General features: G+C 37.1%; 1 protein-coding gene across 1 annotated transcript; it reads right to left on the bottom strand.

Annotated features, from left to right (window-relative positions):
• Positions 1-4848: 4848 nt before the first annotated feature.
• On the bottom strand, positions 4849-9979 carry LOC147524372 (putative LRR receptor-like serine/threonine-protein kinase At3g47570). The gene is made up of 6 exons (XM_086574475.1): positions 9840-9979; positions 6767-6912; positions 6129-6199; positions 5681-5849; positions 5249-5599; positions 4849-5045 (listed from the first exon to the last, which is right to left on the bottom strand). Exons 1-6 carry the CDS (start codon positions 9977-9979, stop codon positions 4849-4851), a joined length of 1074 nt encoding a protein of 357 aa, XP_086430601.1.
• Between the last annotated feature and the right edge of the window lie 10537 nt (positions 9980-20516).

Raw genomic sequence — 20516 nt, 5'->3', positions numbered from 1 at the left:
CATGAATATAGGAACAACCTTAAGTAGAGTAATTTGTAAACGATGTTTTGTCCAAGAGGGCATCGGCACTCGCTCGATTGCCTAATTGTAGTCTACTTGTGAGAACAACCATAAAGCAAAAGGTCATTGAATCAAAAGTATTGGTGGATTCTAATCTCTTGAATTTCCTTTCTTATAAATTCTTAATAGTTTAGTTTAGTTTAGTTTAGCATTAGAATCTAAAATATATAATAATAGTTTTTAATCCCTCAAACCCCCTTTCCAGTCATGTCCTTCATATAAACATACACTTAAAAGTGGAATGATACCCTACTCATCCTTTACTTATTGAGGATAATTAGGTTTTGATACGCTTCTATTTTGTTCAACAACCATCATCATCCATCTACCTCATCTATCTATATCATCCATATACACCATCTACATACACAAAAAAAGAGGCAAGTCACCAGGTCGCACAAAATCATCCAAAACAATCTCCAAATATCATTCACAGACAAATCTAGCCTTAACGACCTATGCAGATTGCTCACCTATAAAGCTAAACGACCTCACAATATCGTTTAGATATACACATAGACAACCCAGCTATGTCGTTGAAATATATTTGACCAGACACATTTAGCCTTAACGACCTATGCAGATCGCTTACCTATAGACCTAAACGACATCACCAGATCGTTTAGATATACACATAGACGACCCAGCTTTATCGTTGAAATATGTTTGACCAAACACATCGGCCTTAACGACTTTTGTGCAAATAAATCGCTTTGCTTATAGACCTAAAGCGACCTCACCAGATCGTTTAGGTATACTGAATGACCCATCCATGTCGTTGAAATACTACAACCAAAAAAAGAAACACACACACACACACACACACACATAAGTACTGTTACTGCTTAGACCCTCAATCTTATTCGAGTACTACTACTGTTTAGACCTCCTTTGTGATTTCCCTTTACTAGTAACAGTTGTTTCATTAGCATTACCAAGCGCATTTGACCTTGTAACTCTAGATGAACTTGGAGAATTCCTGATTGAACCATCCATACATCCCTGCAACTCTTAATGGATTGGAACTACATTCTACATTTCTTGGTGGGGTTGACCTTCTTAGCCTCGGACTTGACCTTGGTGGAGTTGCAGCAACAGTTGACCTCCTAGGTCTTGGTGGAGTTGCACTTGAAGGTGGAGGTGCATTTGAAGTCTGACTTGAACTTTGTGTTGAATGTGGAGATGCACTTGAATTCTGAGTTAAAACTTGTGTTGATTGTGGACTTGCATTTGATTTTGCCTTCGTTTTTCTACTTCTTGGTGGTGGTGGTGGAGGAGCATCTTTCTTTATCCATCTTCCCCTTTTCTGACTTGGTAACTGTGTACATACAAAAAAAATAGTATTACTACTTGTATGCATTTAAATTTTAAAAAAAAAAAAAAAAAAAAAAAAAAAAAAAAAAAAAAAAAAAAAACAAAAAAACAAACAAACAAACAAACAAACAAACAAACAAACAAAAAATGAAAAAACCACTCTAAACTTACAAAAAATTCACTAACCTTTATGTATGTATCCCCAGTGTTTAGACATTCAATCACTCCAAACCCAGGTGGTGGCTTCACCCCTTTTTTTTTAAGTAGCATCACCAGTTGGTGTTGTCTTTGCATCTGAATTTGTTATCTTCTTTCCTTGTAATAAATAAACACATTTACATTATTCAAAAATAATGTAATACTTACATAATTAAACACATTTAAATCATTAAACACTAATGTAATACTTACATGACTCTTTCTTTGTTGTGGAGGTGTTGGAACAAATTCCTTTTTGCAACCTTTCATATTGTGGCCAACCTCCTTGCAATTAGAACAATGCATTTGTGCCCCCCTCCTTGACAGATGGATGTGAAGGTTTCTTTGGAGATTCATGTGGATCCTTTTTTATTCTTCTTCCTAGGTCTTCTCGGCATTCTTCTATCGGTGGTGGTAAGAATTTCACCATCCCCTTAATATTGGTCTTCCTCTATAATTTTTGGCCATTTAAAGGTTTTATACTTACTCCATAAGCCTTCTTGATTGTCTCTACCTTATAACAAGATTGGACAGTCATCAAGATTGGCTGCTTTGTGGTTAATGGTTGTAATTGGATGGCAACATGGAATGCCACTTAAATCCCACCCTCGACATGCACAAGTTCTAGTTTTTTGTGTTAACTATATATATAAGCATCTACACCATTTGCATGCCGACTTCAAACTCATTGTCACCATTGTAATGACAAGTCCAATACCTACTATCCACTTTGGCAGTCTCTATCCTCTCTCTAATCTTTGGTGCAAACAAGTCAGTCCACCCATTTATAATATCTTTTCTCTATTACATTCTCCTCATCACATACAACCTTATATCCTCCAGCATGTAGATATATAATTGGTTTCCCCCTTGCACCAATTATACTATTGTTTAATATCTCGCACATATTGTTCTCCACTGCTTCACATGTTGAATTGTTCAGAAAATAGGCTCTACACCATTGCTCTAGGTTTTGTTGTTTCATTAGGTAATCATATCCATCATCAGAGAGAGCTTTGATCTGATCCATGACATTCTCAAATTCTTCAGGAGTCTCACTTTTATGAGCTTGCCAAAACAAAGACTTGAACATTTGACATGTATGCCTCTTTCTGAAATTGGCATAAACATGTCTAGCACAACACCTGTGCTCATCCAAGGGAAATGTTTGTGATGTAGCATGCACAAAACCTTTTTGCTGATCTGATAAGATTGTCATACCAAGCCCATCTGATGTCCCAATGTCCACAGCAAACAACTCTAGAAACCACAACCAAGATTGAGTATTCTCTATTTCCACCACAACCCATGCAATTATCTACCAGTGTTTCACATTAAATTCAACTATCTTTCTTTCTTCTAATATCTGCTTCCACATTAAATTCATCTTCTTCAGGACTATCATAGTCATCATCACCAATATCATTATCTACCAATGTTTCACCATTAACATCATTATCTTCTGCTTCATCATTAACATCATTGTCCACTACTTCAGCATCAACACTAATAACCTCAGTGTTAACCTTACCTTTACTATACCCTTATTCTTATACTTCCTCAACTCTATTATCCTCTTCCTAACCTCAATAAGTTCTTCATTATCAGATACATGATCCAAACTTGCAACACTTTCATCATCACTTGTATCATCTTCTTCAAATAAATCAACATGTTCTTCACTTGTTTCATCATCACTCTCCCTATCAGGTTCAGTATGGTCCAGATACACCTCAATAGAAGTAAATACTTTAGCTTGATTACACATTTTTCTAATTTCTTCATCACACTGAATCAACCTTAGACCACTGGCTAAACTTTCACCTGGAATCCTATAGTAAATCCTACTGACCTTGTTATATCACTCACTTCTCACCCTATCATTCAAAATAGTCATACACATCTTGTTATAATCAACATGATAATGAAAATTCACTCTCCCACCAACATATTGTAAACTACCAACAAATTGGCCCCCATAATGCAATTGCAAAACAAATTCATCCACTGTTAAACAAATGTATACATCAACACTTCAATAAAATGAATTCATCTAAACTAGAAAATGAATTATAATAGCAAAAACATATTAAACAGATGTAAAACATAATAGAATGAATTTATTATAAATCAAATTCAGTATCGCAGTAACAAGTTGTAAAAAATAATAGAACATGAATATGAATATTGCAATATACAACCTAATAATCAAATGAATAATAGAAAGTATAGTAAAGCCCTAATTTGTAAACCCCTAATTAGCAAAAAAGAAAAACAAAAAAAACAAACCCTAATTTGTAAAACCCCAAACTCAAAAAAAACAAAAACCTAATTTGCAAACCCCAAACTCGAAAAGGATGATTACTTACTCTTCAATGGAGTTCACCCTTCGATATTTTCCTGGTTTTCTGAAAATTGCAGCTCATAACTCTTCAATGGAGATTCCCTCTCGATATTTTGTTAAATTTATATTTTCTGCCGAACTAGAGAATTGTTGATGTATTTAATTTGGAGCACCCACGTGAGGAGCATGTAAGGGAGGATGAGGTGTATTATTTGCTTATGTTTTGTTTTTGGAATAATAGACAAAAAACACATAGGCGTAAAATCGGACACATCAGCAATCCGGTGCCTGAAATGGACAGGTTTGCGCTTTAAAAAAAGTATATGGGGTAAAGTGAAATATTTTAGCAAGTTCTTAGGCTTAAGTGGTAGTATTGCCTTAATATGTACTACCTCTAAGAGAAGCATAGTTGCAGTTACGACACAAATAGCACCTTCATTTAGTAGGTTCCCTCAACTATATATTGGTCTTGCATTTGTGGTACAATATCATCTCTACGTCATGTAGATCAACATACTAAAAAGTCATCCCATGCCAGTTCTAATCTTACCAATTCACAATTAATGGCAAAAGTATTCGACCAAGCTAGGCGGCCTTTGGGGCTTGCTTTCAAGGATCTTTCAATATTAAAGATGCACAATTTAGGAAATACATTATCCAATACAATACCATTTTTAGTATTTATTAATGTAAAAGACGTGATTGCATCTTTGAATCATTCAGCTGGTTGTTTCGAATTTACTTCTTCGTGATTGCTAGTACCAAGATATCTGTCTCTTATAAAATGCAATTCTCCGGTGACATCTCCCTTTCGTTTGGTTGGTGATTCCACTGAACATGCAACTCCGATTCTAATTATAACAGTCACACACTCTAGAAGTTTAGTTCTTCTCTCACTTTGATTTTTATTGCCATCAGTATGGCCTACTGTTTCATCTTCCTCGGATAGGAATTGGATCCAAAATCTGTAGAACACGATCTGGCAAAGCCCTGCCAGCGTAGTTATGAAGGTTCAAACCATCTTTGAACATTTCATCAGTGGGTCTCTTTCCTATGAACATTTCCAATACAAGAATTCCATAATTGTACACATCTCCATGTATAGATGCCTCACCACCCATACCATACTCTACAATTTATACATCCACCAATCGTCACCAAAATCATACACAACTAGAACAAATAAGATATTATTTGATTCAACTGAAAGGAAAGGAAAGTTACTGCATAAGTTTTCCCGAAAGACTAAAGGATAATAGGACTAAGTTAAAGTTAACAGGTTCTATAAACTGAACCATAAATGAAATATTGCACTAGTTTAAAAATCTTTACCTAGAGCAACATGGCCAATAGTTCCATTTACGCCAATTGAGGTGCTCTGATTGTTATATGAATTCTCCATTGATCCTGAAATAAGCTTTGCCAAACCAAACTCACTGACGTGAGCTACCATATCCTTGTCAAGAAGAATGTTGCTTGGCTTCAAATCACGGTGAATAACTGGAACATGGCATTGGTGATGAAGATAGTTAAGTGCGGAAGCAACATCAACAGCGATATTTAGTCTTTGATGTAGGTTTAACTTTCTTGAGTGAGCATCTTGTCCTTCACTATCTCGATGCAACCACTTCTCTAAACTTCCGTTTGGCATGAACTCATAAACTAGTGCTTTAAAATCATTACCTTCAAAATACATACTAGAACAAGAAGTTAGTATCTTAACAAGATTTCGATGATGAATGTTTCACAACGATTCGCACTCACCATGAAGCTCTTTTGAAGCACCTTTGTGGTGAAGGTTGAAAACCTCAACTGCAACAATCATTTCATCCTGTTGGAGCATTCCTTTAAATACGCACCCAGAACTACCTGAACCTAGAAGACTAGCTGGAGAAAAACCACCAGTTGCTTGAAAAAGATCTCTGTATGAAACCTTCAAATGTTGTTTTTCCATAAATAGTGAAGAAGATACTTTAAGTTTTGGCTTTCTTTTCCAATAAAGAATGAGAAAACATGATGCCAAAACTAAAAACAGGGCCAAGCTCAGTACGATTGCTAGTTTGAATTTGGCATTTTGGCAATTTCCACGTTTTTTATTAGTATCTTTAATTTGGCATTTTGGCAGTTTCAATTCTTGAATACCCCCACATTGCTTGAAATTTCCAGCCACTGAAGTAGAACTTGTATTTTTAAAAATTCCTTCCATTGGTACCTCACCTTCAAATTCGTTGAAGGACAAATTCAATCTTTGGAGAAACTGAAGTTTTCCAAATATGTTGGAATCTGACCAGACAAGTTGTTAGTTGATAGGTCCATGGATAAGAGATTTTTTAAAGCGCTAAAGGACTGAGGAATTGTTCCTTCAAACAAATTGCTCTTCAAGTAAAGCTCTTCCATATTTAGATAGTTACCAAGAGTATTAGGTATTTCACCACCTAACTCATTTCTAGAGAGGTCGAGTTCCCTAATATTTTTTAAGTAACCTACTTCTAGAGGTAAGGACCCTGAGAAAGAATTCTGAGAGAGGTCCAGCATCACCGATAGGGAGGAAATACCAAAGATTTGTCGAGGTATGTTACAGGTTAGGCTGTTCTCATTAAGGGATATTGATTGTAAATATTGAAAACCACCAAAACTTGAAGGAATGCTTCCTTCCAATCTGGCCATAGGCCAGCTTCTACACGTTCAATGACCTGGGCAAGGCCATCGCCATAACGGGCGGCAAATTTTTTCCAAGAATAGTCATTAAAGTTGTTTTCTATCATGTATTGAATGGGGATGTCTGGCTGAAAAGGAGGAAGGTCCAAAGCCATAGCATCTGCTGGCTCAAAAAAGGGTGGCGGTTATTACCAATAAGGATTGCTAATCCATTCAACATGAAACCATCAGCAGGTAGATCCTTTATATGATTGTAAAAATAAGTTGTCAAACCTGGAGAGTATGTCTGCTCAGGGTGTAGTATGAAGGAGTTTCGACCAACTCGGGTGATGAAGTCTCTGAAAAGATGTCCATATGCAGGAGAATTCAGCAACGAATGGAAAGATTGTTCTGGAATAATCTTTGGAGATGCCATCGTAGAAGACGTGTGAAAAAAGATACTACCTGTAGACAAAGATTAAAAAAAAAATGAAAATACGATTAAAATGACTAATTAAAACAAATTACATTTATTTATCATATGAAAATTGCACTATATTTAAAAACTAAAAAGAAAATGACAAAGAATATAAAATTGCAAAATTTAAATTGTGTCATGGGCCCAAGTAATGGCGAGGGTTCTTTTGTGAGAGAAATTCATTTATAAGATTCTCGATGCCATCAATCCGTGCAACAGCCCGTTGCAACATTTTGCTCTGTGTCTGGTAAATCTCGGCGTGGTTCTCCATTATGAGAGTATGATTTTCCAAGGACTGGTTGTGGCTGTGCAAGAATTGTGCTTGTTCCTCTTGTATTGTCCGCAGGTCGTGAAATTCAAGAAAACTGGTGATGATAATGTTCTGATGTTTGTATAATGTCATCAGTCCTTGGTGAATTAAACGAAGGCCTTCCATAGGATTAAATATGTTGCATAATGCATTTTCAGTGAAGATGTTGTCAGCGGAACAAGCTTCGTCGATTTCTGCACCGACATGGTTATTTACAACGTCGGGATTCCAGAAACCGTTCCTACAAACTGAGTGAATGGTGAGAATGTTAGCTATTCTGAGAGGTGTATTAGGAGCAGATTCAGAAAAACCCCAACGCATCATGATAAGTGTCACAATGGTTGGCAAAGGAGCTGCCTTTTTCCTGGCACGTGCGATCACGTTCCAAAAAAATTTAATAATGCAAAAATCATTGTAGTTAGTCTGCAAGACCCATAGTAGATGGAGGAGGGGTTTTGTTATTTCGGAAGTCTTAGATGTGCCGAGCACATTATGAGCTAGCCATTGGATCACAGATAATTGGTTTCTTTGCAAGGATCGCTGATAAACAATACAGTTTTTCCAGTTGTATTTGCCGTAAAGGATAGTTGCAAACATCAGATGTCTGATATTGTCGAATGGTGAATCCTAAAGGTGTACCCCTTGGTTCGTAATGGGAATTTGAAGTACCTCGGAAATGATTTCCATAGTCAATTCACGCTCGTATCAGTTTGCACGGACAAAGAATTGCCCATTTTGGAAATAACCGTTTTTATAGAACAGCAAGACCAATTCTCTGGAATAAAATGCCTGCTTATGATGTAGTAGAGGGTACCATCCTCGACATAAAATTTATGTGTCAAAAAATGGATGAAAAAGACCATTTTGGAAATTTTCCATAAAATTTTGCTTGGGCATGAAAATTCGAGTGAGGGCCATTAAAGATGGATTGGTGAAGAAAATTTAGTGGAAAGGGGAAGTTGAATTTTTAGAGGTGTCTATCCTTGCTATAAATAGGCACCAATCTGAAAATGCAGAAAATACGAATCGAGGTGTCACAAGATAGTTAGACCAGGTGTATCTTCTAAAATATGGCGCAAAAGTGGATGCAGTGTGGATGAGAAGAATGGGGCATGTGACAAGGAGTGAATTTTTATTTATTTATTTATTTTTTAGCGTAAATAAATAGCGTAAGTAGAAAGACAAGGAAGATGTAAATATAATATCACAATAAGATGTAAGAGCGTCTGAGGAGATGTGAAAACACATCCTAATGACACGGGAATAAAATACAAACTTAAATATTGGATAAGACAATATGTCATATTAACAACATTACTATAATAAAACAACTGAGCATGAAGACTTGAGTAGCATATTCAATCTGCTGCTGCTCAAACTTTTCTAGTGCATCCATGAAACTTGAAATTTGTAGCGAACTAAAAAACGATATTTAGAATAATAAGTGTAGAGGGAAGAAGATGAAGGGAGTGAATGTGAAGGATGTGTTGAACTTATCTATAAAAAGAAAAATTAGCCGTTTTCTGACCGTTTTTGGGTGTGGTTTCATGACCGTTTTCTGACCGTTTTTAGTGCGTTTTCATGACCGTTTTTTGTCCGTTTTCATGACGGTAAAATTTGCCATTAAGTGTGACATCTAAATATATATGTATATATATTATTATATATGTTTCTACCTATATAATAAAATATTGGAGATAACTAATATACTATTTGACAAGGCAGAAATTTTGGAAAATGTAGGAAATAGCAGACATCCTAGGTTGGAAAATTAAAATGCAAACACGTGAATAAAATATCAGGCATAATTAATATACAAGAACGAGAAAATAAACCGCTCACCGAGAATCCTGGGGGCTGCAATAGAATCCTCGGGGGCCGCGAAGAAGAACCGGGGAGTCTGCGCGACGCTGCGGAGACGAGCTCCTATGGAGGCTAACTGCTCCGGATATCACCTAGAGTATCCATCACCGAGCTTGAAACCGATCTTTGGTTCGCCATGAGCATTCGCTGGAACTAGTTCTGGCAAGTAGTTATTTGGTCCTGAAATGCATTCATGGAAGCTCACATTTCCTGCTGAAATTCGCCCATGTTGTCTGTCAGGGACTTGTGGCGAGTGGTCATATCTGTCCTTAACTCACCCAAGGTATGTTTCATCGATACCTAGCAAGTGTACATGTCTCTCATGCCACTGTTCATAGAACCTAAGGCATCCATAGGATGGCTCATCTTACTCATAGCAGTCTTATCAAAGAAGGGTGGGTGAGATGGACCTACGTTAACGTGCTCAGCTGCCATTGGTGTTGTGGGTTCCCAGGGGGCCAGAATGCATTTCTTGAAAACAAGCATATTCTCATATAGTGGCATAGGGAGTAACAAGGTGGCAGACAAGAAATCCAAATTAATCATAACTTGCATTACAAGAACGGCAAGAGGGGCTGACTTGAGAGTGGCATGCGTAATGATATCAAAAAGAAAGGTAACTATGCAGAAGTTACCCTTGTGCTCCTGGAGAATCCAAAGTAGGTGGAGGAATGTCTTGTTGATGTCCGATGGCTGTGAGGTGCCAATGACATTCTGTCCCAACCATTGAGTCACGGCCAGCTGGTTCCGTCGCATCGAGCGCTGATACACACATTTTCCATCCATATTGTACTCACCCTCGATTAGCGTGTCAAGCATTAAGTCGTAAGTCCGTGGGTACATGGACTGCTACTGAGTCAGCACGTGGTCGACCACAGGTATGCCTGTTACATTCGAGATCAAAGCGGGTGTGACTTCGCGGCGCACACCATCGATGGTGATCCAAAATGGTCGCCATTAAAGCTCCAATTGTTGTAAAATTTCAACACCAAATCTGTTAAATAAAGCCCACCATTGGCATATAAAAAATATTCCCATCCTCTAAAGTGTATTTCCGTATCGAAGAATGGAGCAAACATCCCATTCTTAAATAGAGCTCCAAAAATTTTCTCCACCGAAATCCGTGTTTCCGGCCATTGGTGATCATATGAAGAGGATGGATATTGATTTGAGATGAGGAGGAGAATTTGGAGTTTCTGACGGAAGGGAATTAGATTTGGAGTTGTGGTGGTCGCGCGCGAGACCTAGGTATAACGTGGACCTGTCTCGTGCGAGACTAAATCGATAGGGAATAAGATCCGGATTTTGGGGAAGACGAAGGTTATAAGGGTGACGCATGTGGTGGGTTGTCTCAGGTTTAAATGGACTGAGAATACGAGATTTGGTTGGGCCCAAAAAATTTCCCAAGCCTAAATCAAGCCTAAAGCCTAATTTAAGCCTAAAAAATCTAAACGCTCACCCACAACTCGTTCGGACTCCGAATTGGATGAATGAGATATCAAAATGATCGGCACAAAAAATGCCATCCAATTATATGAGTCATTCAAAGGTCGCAATAGTTTTTAAAAAGGAGGGTTGTTTTATTTATAAACAGAGTTTTTATTTATAAACAAGGGAGATTAATGTGAAAAACACTAGATGTCCAGAAAAGTCACCATCCAAATTCATAAGCAACTGTCATGTCGGCTCTAGAGCGAACCCAATCCAACCAGACTGTGGCTTTACCTCTATGTATTATGGGATTAGGGGCAGGACGGTACCATCCTGGACCGTGCGCGCTACGGTCTAATAATATTGCCCTTATTACATACGGCTATCCTCAAACCGCCCCAAAGGGAACTCAAAGTAACCAATTCTAGGGGTTGGTCTGGTGCACACTACACCAAAACAGGAAATTTGTAACGCACAAAAAATTCAGTTAGTAATGTTTTTGTAGCGTTGCAGGGTTAGTAACGTTTTTGTGGCGTTAAGTACTTTCTTAAGTGTTACGTTAATTCCGAGAATTCCATGAAATAATTTATGACGATTTTTAAACCGTAAGTTATAATTAGAAACCGTTGGTAATACGAAATTTTGGGAAAGAGGGAAACGAAAACATATCACGCTCTCTCCAAACATAAAAACTTAATAAAAAAAAGAAAGAAAACAAAATAAACAAACCCTCTCTATTGTTTCTCATCTCCTCCCAAGAGGGTTTTAGAATTGCAAATCAGGTGTGTGTCTCGATCAATTTCTTCTTCTCTCTATCTTCCCCTGATTGTTTCTCCAAAGTAGTAGCAGCTGCCACTGCCGCTAGGTAACTATTCTCACTTCATTTTCTAGGTCCAAAAGAACAAAACTTGTTGTCTGAAAAATTGCTTGAGGGGGTTTCATTGTTTTAGAAAAAGTTATAATGAATTTAGGCGAGGTCACTGGATAATCAATTTTTTCACTTCAAATTTCGAGCATAAATTAAAAAAGGCGTGGGTTTTCAACAAAAAATTTGCGAACGAATCTAGGTTCCAGGCCATTAGTCTATCTCTTTCTTGATTTACCGTCTTGAAGGAATTGATTTCGATCTTAGTTATGAGACCTGGGTATTATTTCATTTCTAGTTGTTTCAAATTTTTGGTTTTTTTACTGATCTTGTTTTGTTCTATTTATTATCATTCATCTCTCTTCCACTCCTATATCCTATTCCAGTTACTAACAGCTTCGAGGCCTCGAGGGCTTTGTTTCTTGCTAGAAGGTATACTTTTTAAGATTCATATGAATTTTTCTATGCAATTTATCATATTTTATTACTGAATATATTGTAAATGCGTGTAATATAGTGAATATAACTGTTATGGATGTGTAAAGTACTTGTTATTGCCTTTTGTCCTCTCTGCCCCCATTAAATTCAAGTGTAGGAAACCACATTTGCAATTTGTACTGGCTGTTAGTGGTCGCAGTTGTTGAATGCTTGTGTGTTTTGTACTCTAAATGCTTCATTTTTAGAGATCTCTTCATTTTCAATGCTCATTTTGTACTGGGTGTTATTGTTTGCACTTGTTGACTTTTATATGCAAAATATTCTTGATGTAGCTCTGCAATTGTTTGAGTAATTGTAGGAGAAGCATGTGCCTTGGTTTATGGATGGGTTTGTCAAAACTGAGTTGTTGTAATGTTTCAGGAAAAATGAAGTTGAGGGGTTGGATGAGTTGGTTTATCACTCCTATACTGTTATGTTTGGTTAGGAATCCAATTCAATAGATCCAATATTAGTCTTTCAATTTTCATTGGGGGGAGGGGAGGATGGGGGGTGCTCCTGATTTCCAGGTGCATGTTAAAAGGGTGGAGATCGAACTTACTTCATGTATGAGTGTGTTGAAAAGAGGGGGGGTATCTGACATTTTAAAAAGGTGGGTCTGTTGTAGGTTTGTGTGTTAGAAGGGGGTGGGTTCTGTTTCAGGTGTATATGTAATCCACTTACAGATATGATTATATGTTTATTATATACACTACACTAATTTACTTTAAAAACAACAGCCATAACCAGGCTTAAATGTCGGTTAATGGCCTTGGCTTTTAAATGAGTGGGCTTAGCTATCATATTATAAGAAATGGCCGTTGTTATTCTATTTTCTTGGTTAGCAGACTCTGTCCTACCCTTGTTGAGTGAAAAGTTCAAAAATCCGCCCTACATTTTCAAGAAAGGGAAAGCCAAAAAATTTATGTTAATAGGATTTGATTTTTTTAGAGAAAGCAAATGTTATCTATGTATTGAATTGATATTGATTCGGCTAATTAAAGTATGTGTGTTGGTCTAGAGAAATTAGAAACCACAATGTCGTCACCCTCATCATCTTGTTCTGAAGAATGAGTGCAGGTGTCGTTCCCTTCTCATTTTTATATTTTTTCTTTTAATTGTGTTTGGATTTGTTGTGAAATACTTCTTTCCCTAATCTATTTGTGTTGTCATATTTATTATGCTGACCAATTTCATATATACAAGTGATTGCAACCCTTGGGTCTCAGAATCACAAGCCTAATTATATATCCTTCTTGGGAGGAAGATTTCATCACCTTTCATTACCCAAAGCTTAATAATAGTAATGCATTTTGTGTTCTTACTGCTACATTGTTTCTTGATATTCAGGTATTTACATACCTCTGATTGTGCATAATGGGAATTTTCTTTTGTTTTTTGTTTTTTAACTTAAGGGCTTATCTTGCAAGATTTGTGTACTATTTGTACTGACTTTATTCTATCGGAATTATAAACCTCAAACTTCTTAGCGTATTAGGTAAGACCCTGCTTATTATAGTCTTTGTTAAGGTCCCATGTGTTTTTATCTAGTTTTAATATACAAATTTACCTACTTTAAATCTATGATTAAGGTATTCGCAAAGTCAAGACTATGGTATGCACAGGGAACGTGTCAGAAATGCTTGTTGGGGTTATCTTTGTCAAAGTGGTGCCATGGAGTTGAAGGAGCTAATGAATGAGTGTGAATAGTAATTTGTTCATGGCTGGAGTTGAATAATTGCAAGTCGTCTTCTTAAGGTTTTTTTAATAAATTCTGCCATAGGTGTTATCCCCATGATTGCTACTCTTTAGTTCCTATGGCAGCTCTAGTCATGCTCCGAGTTTAACGGTCAGGCAATTAGCACATAATATGTTAATGTCTCCAGTTTCAAGTCCATCTTTCAATAGTTATTTAAAGAGCTTAATGGAACTTTTGCATCTAAAGGTTCTTAAGAAACAATGCCTTCTTAATAATAGTTTAGTTCAAATCTGATACATCATTGTCCACCTATAAGATGTAGGCAATATATTTTACTCTTAGAAAAGAAAGCATAGCCAGAAGTTTTACTCAGTTGGTAATTATTTCATATTTTCCACCATTTTTGAGACATTTCTGTTTGAATATCACTTCATTCTTTACAAGTTCAAGTTTGTTATTTGATTATTGTATAGATACTAACTATTAATGTTAAATTCGGCATGGTTAACTAGGGCTCCTGATAGGTACTGCCCAGACTTTCTGCTCAAAATTTGCATGCACAGCTCACATCAGATGAATTGCAGGTTCCTACTAAGGAGAAAAGGTAACATATTAATGGGTTCTACTTGAATTTTATTAACTACAGCTGTAATTTCTCTGGAAATGGTTAATCCAGCCAACTTTTTTATTTTTCAAAGGTTTGAGTTAGCACTGTACACATTGCTAACGAAAGCTACATTGTTAAAAGAACAACCTGAGAAAGGAAGTTCAAGCTGGTAAAGAGAAATAATATCCTTAGAAAGGGATGTGTATGTATTTTATTCATTTTTCTCTATATCCTTGATATATATTAAATAAAATTGGGGGACCTATATGTCGAGCAAGTTACTTGCTTGGAACGAGTGTACAAGGGGAAGGTAAGTAGTTACTCTAATATATTTATATACATGGTTTATTAATTTTAGGCTTGTTAGAATGTTGAGTACACTAGGGATAAAAGTCTTGAATAGTTTGGTATGATATATGTCAAATTTCAAATGAACCAAAATGTAGTCTTAGAATTTTATATATCTTATTGAACATAACATTCAAATATTTAATTTCCTTTTTGACATAATGGTTTACATTTGTATGCCTATTTTTGCTTTCTTTGCATTTCTGTGAAATATGGGGTTCATAAAGTGGCTAATAACAAACCCTACCATGCTTTGTTCCCTTAGGCTATAGCTACCAATGGATAAACATAGTTTTTTCAATGAACATTAACTTATCAAGTTTATTGTTGGTTGTTGCAGGTGAAAGATGATGACTTCAAAGAATTAATTGGTGAAGGGTTAAGATTAGCGAACACATCAAAATCTTTCATTCTCTTGTTTCTTGGGTAAAGTATAATCCTCGCAGAAATATAAGTCTAACTTTTCTTATTTATACTATATTTATCTTTCATTTCATTCGTTGCTCGTAAATATAATGTCATCTTGTACGTATGTTAGCATTTACACTTAGCTTGCTTTTCACAATCTTTAGTTAGTTTAGTGGCTGTAGTACCGCCATAATATAATGTTTATGACTTGGGACTTGTTTGAATTTTTGTTTGTGTCATATACCTGGTCTTTGGTATCATTTTTCATTAGACATATGGTACAAGGGACTTGTGCACGTTCGTTGTTTCTTTTTTTGTTTAAGGTTACTTCTAATTCAACTCACAAGCCTTTTACTCTCTTGGATTTTTGTTTACATATATTTTTGTTTATTTATCCCAAGTTTTTGTGTGATCTAATGAGACTGTCTAGGGTGTTGTTCAAAACAATCAAGCTCAATTAGGTAGATGTCATCTAGCATGGTCTTCCAGTGCTCGTGGCAGAATGCCTTTGCAGCCATCTAAATTCTTCGTTACCTGTGAACTGAAGAGTCTTAGATGTTAAAAATGTGATTTAGATGGTTATTTGTATTTGCACTATTGTTATTGTATTTTTTGTCTTGTTGCATATTTTAAAAGTTTTCTTTATTTGGTCGGTGTGAAATGCTAAATGTATAGATTTGGATTACTGAGTAAGTTGGAATCTGAAGCCATAAATGAATATTTGTTATGTAATCATATTGTGATATTTCCCTTGTATACAATGCAGAAATATGGCATTTTTATGCAGGTCCAACAGTCCCCAAGCAATGAAGAAAAACAAGAATTATTTTTTTTACAAATACAATTCCCTTTGTAACGGTTGTAAATTGTTACAACGTAATATTTTTTTCAAACATAAATTATTTCCCAACGCCCCTGAATCGTTACAAATTTTGCAAAACTGTTAGTAGACTTGTTAAACATTAACAAAAGAACGTAGCCAAAAACTGTTACAAATATTTTTACAAACACTTAATAACAGTTAGAGAAATAATGTTTTGTAACACTTTTAAACCGTTACAAATATTTGCAACAGATTACTCACACCCAAACTGTTACGGATAAAAAGCGTTACAAATATTTTTTGTAACGGTTTTTGACTGTTAGTAATATCCTATTATGGTATAGTGGCAATCCATTGCCCATTTGTGTTCCAAGTATGCAACATTCGAGGTCGAACACGAATCTTTATGTGCACAACTTTAAGGCACGGGGAATTTTTAAAAGGCAACAATATATACATATCTACAAGGTGAGTCATTTAACGTCAGATCCTCAAGACGAATCAAGTCTTTTAACGTCAAATTCTCAAGACGATTTCCAACCCGTGGGAGAAACGACGCGGTGTCAAAGTTTATCCTGTGCAGTTGGTGTCAGACAAAAGTATACCTTATACTGGCTAGTATCAGATAGGAAATCAAGACCTGGACATAAAGGTGTTTGACAATGCATACACCACACCATCCTTCCCGCACGTCGTTTACGAGCAAAAGTACTACAACCATTACCTATTCGTGATGGGTGAGACTTACCCCAAATGATTAGCTAAAATTCACGAGGCAGAGAGTAGAAAAGGGAAGAGAAGGAAGGAGGTGAAATTTTTGGTACCCATCGTTTACCGGTAGGAACGTTTGCTCGCGTTGTAGAAGACATTCATACTTAGTTCTGAAATAGAGTTTTCATGGACTAAGGTTCTGGCGCTTGCAACCACACACTTCAAAGAACTTTTGACATCATAAAATAGAAGATGGTCTGGCTACCAAAATGGCGTACCCTATATAGAAACAAGATTGAGTACGCCAAATGAAACATCTAGTCTAAGTAGATCGGATCCTGAAGAAGAGTCTATTCAACATTTAGGGAGCGTAATTCATGGTAATGTTTGAGGCGTTGTCCATTTACTTGAAATTTGCTGTTATCTTGTGGATTAAGCAAAGAGATTGCGCCATAAAGGGTCACAGCTGACACAATGAAAGGACCAGACCATCGTGTTTTCAATTTACCAGGAAAAATGTGTAATCTGAAGTTGTACAGTAAAACTTTTTGGCCAATTTTGAAATCTTTATGCAAAATGTGCTTGTGGTGCACTCTTTTCATATTAGCTTTGTAGGATTTCGAGAGATCATAAGCATCACTCCGAATCTCCTTAACTTCATTCAATTGCAGTTTTTGCTTCTCGCTTGCCGTGTTGATATTGTAATTGAGGCTTTTGATGGCCCAAAGGGGACGATGCTCAAGTTCAACTGGCAGATGACAAGGTTTTTCAAAAACAATGTGGTAAGGAGACATCCCTATAGGTGTCTTAAATGTTGTTCGGTATGCCTACAAGGCATCCGATAAGCGAAGAGACCAGTCTTTTCTTGATGGATTGATAGTTTTCTCCATAATGGACTTTATCTCTCTGTTGGAGACTTCCACTTGGCCACTCGTTTGTGGGTGATATGGAGTTGCAACTTTGTGAGTAACTCCATATTTCTTCATTAAAAACCCAAAAAATTTATTACAAAAATTTGTACCCCCATCATTGATGATAACTTTGGGGACACCAAAACGAGAGAAAATATTTTCTTTTACAAATTTCACGACAGTCTTATGGTCATTTGAGCAACATGCAAGTGCCTCAATCCATTTGGACACATAGTCTACAGCGAGTAGAATGTAGAGAAAACCTTGAGAAATAGGGAAGGGTCCCATAAAATCAATGCCGCAAATATAAAAAATTTCCACAATCAAGATAGGATTTAGGGGGATCATATTGCGTTTGGTAATTCGACCTAGGTGTTGACAACGAATGCAAGCTATGCAATGTTCGTGTGCATTGCGAAAAAGGGTAGGCCAGTAAAAACCACATTGGAACACCTTGACCGTAGTTTTCTTTCCACTGAAATGACCACGGCAAGATTGTCCATGGCAAAAATATAATACGTCGGTGTGCTCCCAGTCAGGAATGCAGCGACGAATGAGTTGGTCGAAACAATACTTAAAGAGGTAGGGCTCATCCCAGAAATAAAATTTTACAATGGATAAGAACTTTTTACGATCAGATGTGCCGAAGAGGAAGGAACTTCCACAGTAACTAAGTAGTTAACGATATCCGCGTACTATGGAGAGGAGAAAATAGAGTACAAATATTCGTCTGGGAAAGAATCATAGATGGCTTTAGAATCACTATCAATGTCACCATCCAGCCTTGATATATGGTTGGCCACGACATTTTCAGTTCCTTCCTTGTCTTTGATTTCCAGGGTGAATTCTTGCAAGAGAAGGATCCAACGGAACAATCGTTCTTTCTTGTCCTTTTTCATGAGTAAGTACCGAAGTGCGACATGGTCAGTATATACGATGGTGGATGATCCAACTAGGTAAGGGCGAAACTTATCCAAAACATAGACAACATCTAGGAACTCTTTCTCAGTGGTTGTGTAATTACGTTGAGCGTCATTAAGAGTTTTACTAGCGTAGTAAATGACAATGGGTTTGTCATCACGTCATTGGCCTAGTACGGCGCCAATAGCAAAGTTGCTAGCATCACACATCAGTTCAAATAGTTGAGACCAATCAGGGGGTTGAATGATAGGATAGGTAGTCGGGGCGGTTTTTAGAGTTTCAAAAGCTTGTTTGCAATTGAAATTGAAGTTGAATACCGCATCCTTAAGCAGGAGATTGGTTAAGGGTCGAGCAACTTTAAAAAAATCCTGAATGAATCGCCTGTAAAACCCAGCGTGGCCTAAGAAGGCACGGATATCACGAACTGTACGTGGGAAAGGTAGCAAAGCAATTTTAACAATTTTAGCTTTATCAACCTCTATCCCGTCTTTCGAAACAATATGACCTAGAACAAGTCCTTTGGTAACCAGGAAATGACACTTCTCCCAATTAAGTACCAGATTTTTCTCTTCGCAACGCATTAACACTTTAGAAAGTTTGGATAGGCAGTCGTCAAAGGAATTTCCATAAATGGAAAAGTCGTCAATGAAGATTTCCATATAACGTTCCACCATATCACTGAAAATGTGAAGCATGCACCATTGGAAGGTGCCTAGGGCATTGCAAAGACCAAAAGGCATTCGTCTGTATGCAAAGGTTCCAAAGGGACATGTGAAAGTTGTATTTTCTTGTAAACGTAAAACTTCCTCTCTCACCACCTCTTTCATGGTGGGGTTAAGGCGACGTTGCGGTTCTCGCGATGTCTTTGAGCCGTCATCCAGATGTATGCGATGCATGCATACACTAGGGTCTATTCCTTTTATATCATTTAAGGACCATCCAATAGCGGAGCGGTGTTCACGAATGACACGAATCAAACATGCTTCTTCGTCGGTAGTCAAGTGAGAAGAAATTATTATAGGTTGACTACCATCGGGATCGAGATGCACGTACTTCAAATAAGAGGGTAGAGGTTTTAAATCTGGAGTTAGAGGAGTGGGGATCAAGGATTTGTGAAGGGCCGTCTCTTAAATGAAAAAGAGCGAGTTCGGTTCTTCTGAATCAAATGGCAATGCAATAGTAGGGGTCAAATAGTGGTACTGACTCTAATAATGCGTGGACATCCTTAATGTATGAGTCATCATCAAACTCAGGACTATCAAAAGAAATAAATTAGTATACCTCATCTTTGCGAAAAGAGTTTGTGAAATAATCCTATGCCAGACTATCAACCAAGCTAATCTCAACCTCTATTATAGGATCGGGAAATTGTTTCATTAATTTGAACACGTTGACTTCGACAGAAAGGTTCTCGAAAGACAATGTCATTGAACCGTCCCGACAATTTATGAGAGCGTTAGCAGTTGTAAGAAATGGACGTCCCAAAATGATAGGAATGGAGTCACAGGCTACTTCGGTATCTAGAATAACAAAATCAACTAGGTAGTAAAAATCTTGGACCTTGACTATGACGTTTTCCACTATGCCCTTTGGGTACTTGATGGAGCGATCCGCGAGTTACAGAGTCGTATTGGTAGGTTTTAATTCATGAAGACCTAACTGCTTAAATAAGTAGTAGGAAAGTAGGTTAACACTAGTGCCTAGGTCTAAAAGTGCGGTAGCGGTATACTTGTTGCCTAACGTGCATGGTGTTGGTCGACCTGGGTCTTTGTATTTCACCACACCATTAGTAGTAGTAATCGAGGGAAACTGGTCAGTGAGGAACGCTTGTTGAGGAACATTCATACGGCGTTTGGTGGTGCACATGTCCTTCAAAAACTAGGCATGCTTGGGAAAATTCTTAAGCGCATCTAGAAAAGGTAGGTTTATGGTCAAATTTTTGAAGGTTTCACGGATCTCATCGAAATGTTTGTCAGGTTTGTTCATTGCCAAACGGGCAGGGAATGGAGCTTTTGGGCGAAATCTCACATATGGATCAGTGGCGTCTTTCCCTAGGGACGTGGATGTAGATTTGGATGGAATAACTTCATCCGCTATAGGTTGCGAGGTAGGAG

Source organism: Coptis chinensis, chromosome 1 (genome assembly GCF_015680905.1).
Source record: "Coptis chinensis isolate HL-2020 chromosome 1, ASM1568090v1, whole genome shotgun sequence".
NCBI lineage: Eukaryota > Viridiplantae > Streptophyta > Magnoliopsida > Ranunculales > Ranunculaceae > Coptis > Coptis chinensis.
This window is presented reverse-complemented; position numbering and strand designations above follow the sequence as displayed.

What these genes read in the sequence shown, in the direction of transcription:
- LOC147524372 (XM_086574475.1), bottom strand. Translation starts at nt 9,979, where the DNA reads ATGTGTGTATCAGCGCTCGATGCGACGGAACCAGCTGGCCGTGACTCA. An exon ending in GATTCTCCAGGAGCACAAGG is followed by an intron (nt 6,913 to 9,839) that starts GTAACTTCTGCA and finishes ACATCTTTTCAG; the next exon opens with AGACTTCATCACCCGAGTTG. An exon ending in TATTGGCCATGTTGCTCTAG is followed by an intron (nt 5,046 to 5,248) that starts GTAAAGATTTTT and finishes TATAAATTGTAG; the next exon opens with AGTATGGTATGGGTGGTGAG.